Consider the following 1821-nt stretch of genomic DNA (forward strand, 5'->3'; position numbering starts at 1 on the left):
TTCTGAATATTCTGAATTTTCTGAATTTTCTGAATTTTCTGAATTCTGAATTTTCCTCGTCCTCAATACTGCTGGGGGAAAAACAAAGGAATTTTTCCCTTGGGATGGTCCGAATTCTGTCGGAATTTTCGTTTTCCAACCTGGGGTATTTTATTTCCTTCTGTGGTCGGGGAATCTGGGAATTTCGGGACGAGGTTGGAAATGTCCCTTCCCACCCAAAACATTCCAGGATTTTAGGAGCCAGGAGCATTTCCAGGAGAAACGGGGAATGGGATCCTCCGGGACAATCCAGACGCTCCTGGTCGCTCTGGGGTAATCCGGGATGTGGCCGATGCAGTTGGAAAAATAAAACACGGGATGAGGGGAAGGACTGGAAATTCCAAAGGATTCCAGGAAATAATTGAGTGGAGATGACAAAATTCCAAACCGGGAAAAATTTTGAGTCCCTTTGAGGAATGTTGAGGAATTTTAGGAGAAATTCCTCAAAACCCTTTTGATTTTTGGGCACAGAGCTCAATAATTGAGGCCAAAAAAAAAAATGGGGAGAGGCCAGGGATTATCCACGGGATCCTACACCTCCTTTCTCCATGGATTTGGAATTCGGGCACGGCCGGGTGACACCACACACTCCCCGACTCACATCCAACTCCATCCCAACTTTCACCCCAAATTGGGGATGAAATCCAGGCGGGAAGGGAAGGAGAGACCGGGAAACCTCCCTGGACAGAATTCCCGCTGCCTGAGGGTTTGAAATCCCAGGTTTTACCTGAAGACCTGGTAGAAGGCGTGTTTGTGTTTGTTATTCCAGTCTTCCAGGTCGATCCGTAGGGAATAATCCCCTTGGCTGGTCATCCTGTGGATGTTGTCGTTGCCCAGCCAGAATTCCCCGTTGAGGTCCCCAAATCCTTCCTTGTACTCGTTCCAGGTCCGGTTGAAATCCACGGATCCGTCCTGGCGCCTCTGGATGACGGTCCAGCCACCCCCTGGCGGGAGAGGACAGGAAACGGGGAAAAATCCAGGGAAAATCTGGAGAGTTCCAGGCAGACCCATGGGCCAAAAGCGGGATTTGAATCGCTGGAGTTGTGCGGGAGAGCTGGGATTTGGGATTTGGGGGAAAGGGATGGAGGGGCAGGAGGCAGGGAATGGCTTCCCGCTGGGAAAGAGGAGATTGGGATGGTGGGATCTTGGGAAGGGATTCCTGGCTGGGCTGGAATTCCCAGAGAATCCCTGGATCCCTGGGAATGTCCAAAGAAATGTTGGATCACCCTGGGATGGGATTGAAGGTCCATGGATCCCATCCCAAACCATTCCGGGATTCTGGGATCCAGGACACTCAGGATCCATCCCGAGGGATTTTTATGGAATTCAGGGATGGAAAAGGGAAGGGAGACCCTTCCTGGAGTCCCCAATTCCCAGAGAAGCCCCTGGATCCCAAAATTCCTTCTCAAGGAAGAATCGGGATAGGGATGGATCCAATCCAGGAGAGCTGGAGAGGGATTTGGGAAAAGGGCCTGGAATGGCAGGACAGGGAATGGCTCCCGCCATGGCCAGAGGGTCGGGATTTTGGGATTTGGGGATTTTGGGATTTTGGGATCTTGGGAATGAATTCCTGCATCCAGAGAACCCCTGAATCCCTGGGGATGTCCAAGGAAGGGTTGGATCACCCTGCGATCCTCAAGATCCCTTCCCACCCAAACCATCCTGGGATTTTTTTGGGATTTCCCGGTCCCAGCCGCGCTCCCGATCCCGTCCGACCCCTCTGGAGCTGGGAGCGGCCGGGGAAATCCCCCGCCCCGCGGATTCCAGGGGGCTCCGGATCCA

The 1821-nt window shown here is 52.4% G+C and overlaps 1 protein-coding gene across 1 annotated transcript in view; it reads right to left on the minus strand.

Annotated features, from left to right (window-relative positions):
- Positions 1 to 1821, minus strand: part of LOC102031693 (angiopoietin-4-like) — a gene marked incomplete at its 5' end in the record, with an annotated part of 19538 nt that overhangs the window by 6350 nt on the left and 11367 nt on the right. The window contains one exon of the mRNA XM_031065239.1: positions 775 to 983. Coding sequence (XP_030921099.1) covers positions 775 to 983 — 209 coding nt within the window. The remainder of the gene's footprint in view (positions 1 to 774; positions 984 to 1821) is intronic.

Source organism: Geospiza fortis, unplaced genomic scaffold (assembly GCF_000277835.1).
Source record: "Geospiza fortis unplaced genomic scaffold, GeoFor_1.0 scaffold355, whole genome shotgun sequence".
Lineage (NCBI taxonomy): Eukaryota > Metazoa > Chordata > Aves > Passeriformes > Thraupidae > Geospiza > Geospiza fortis.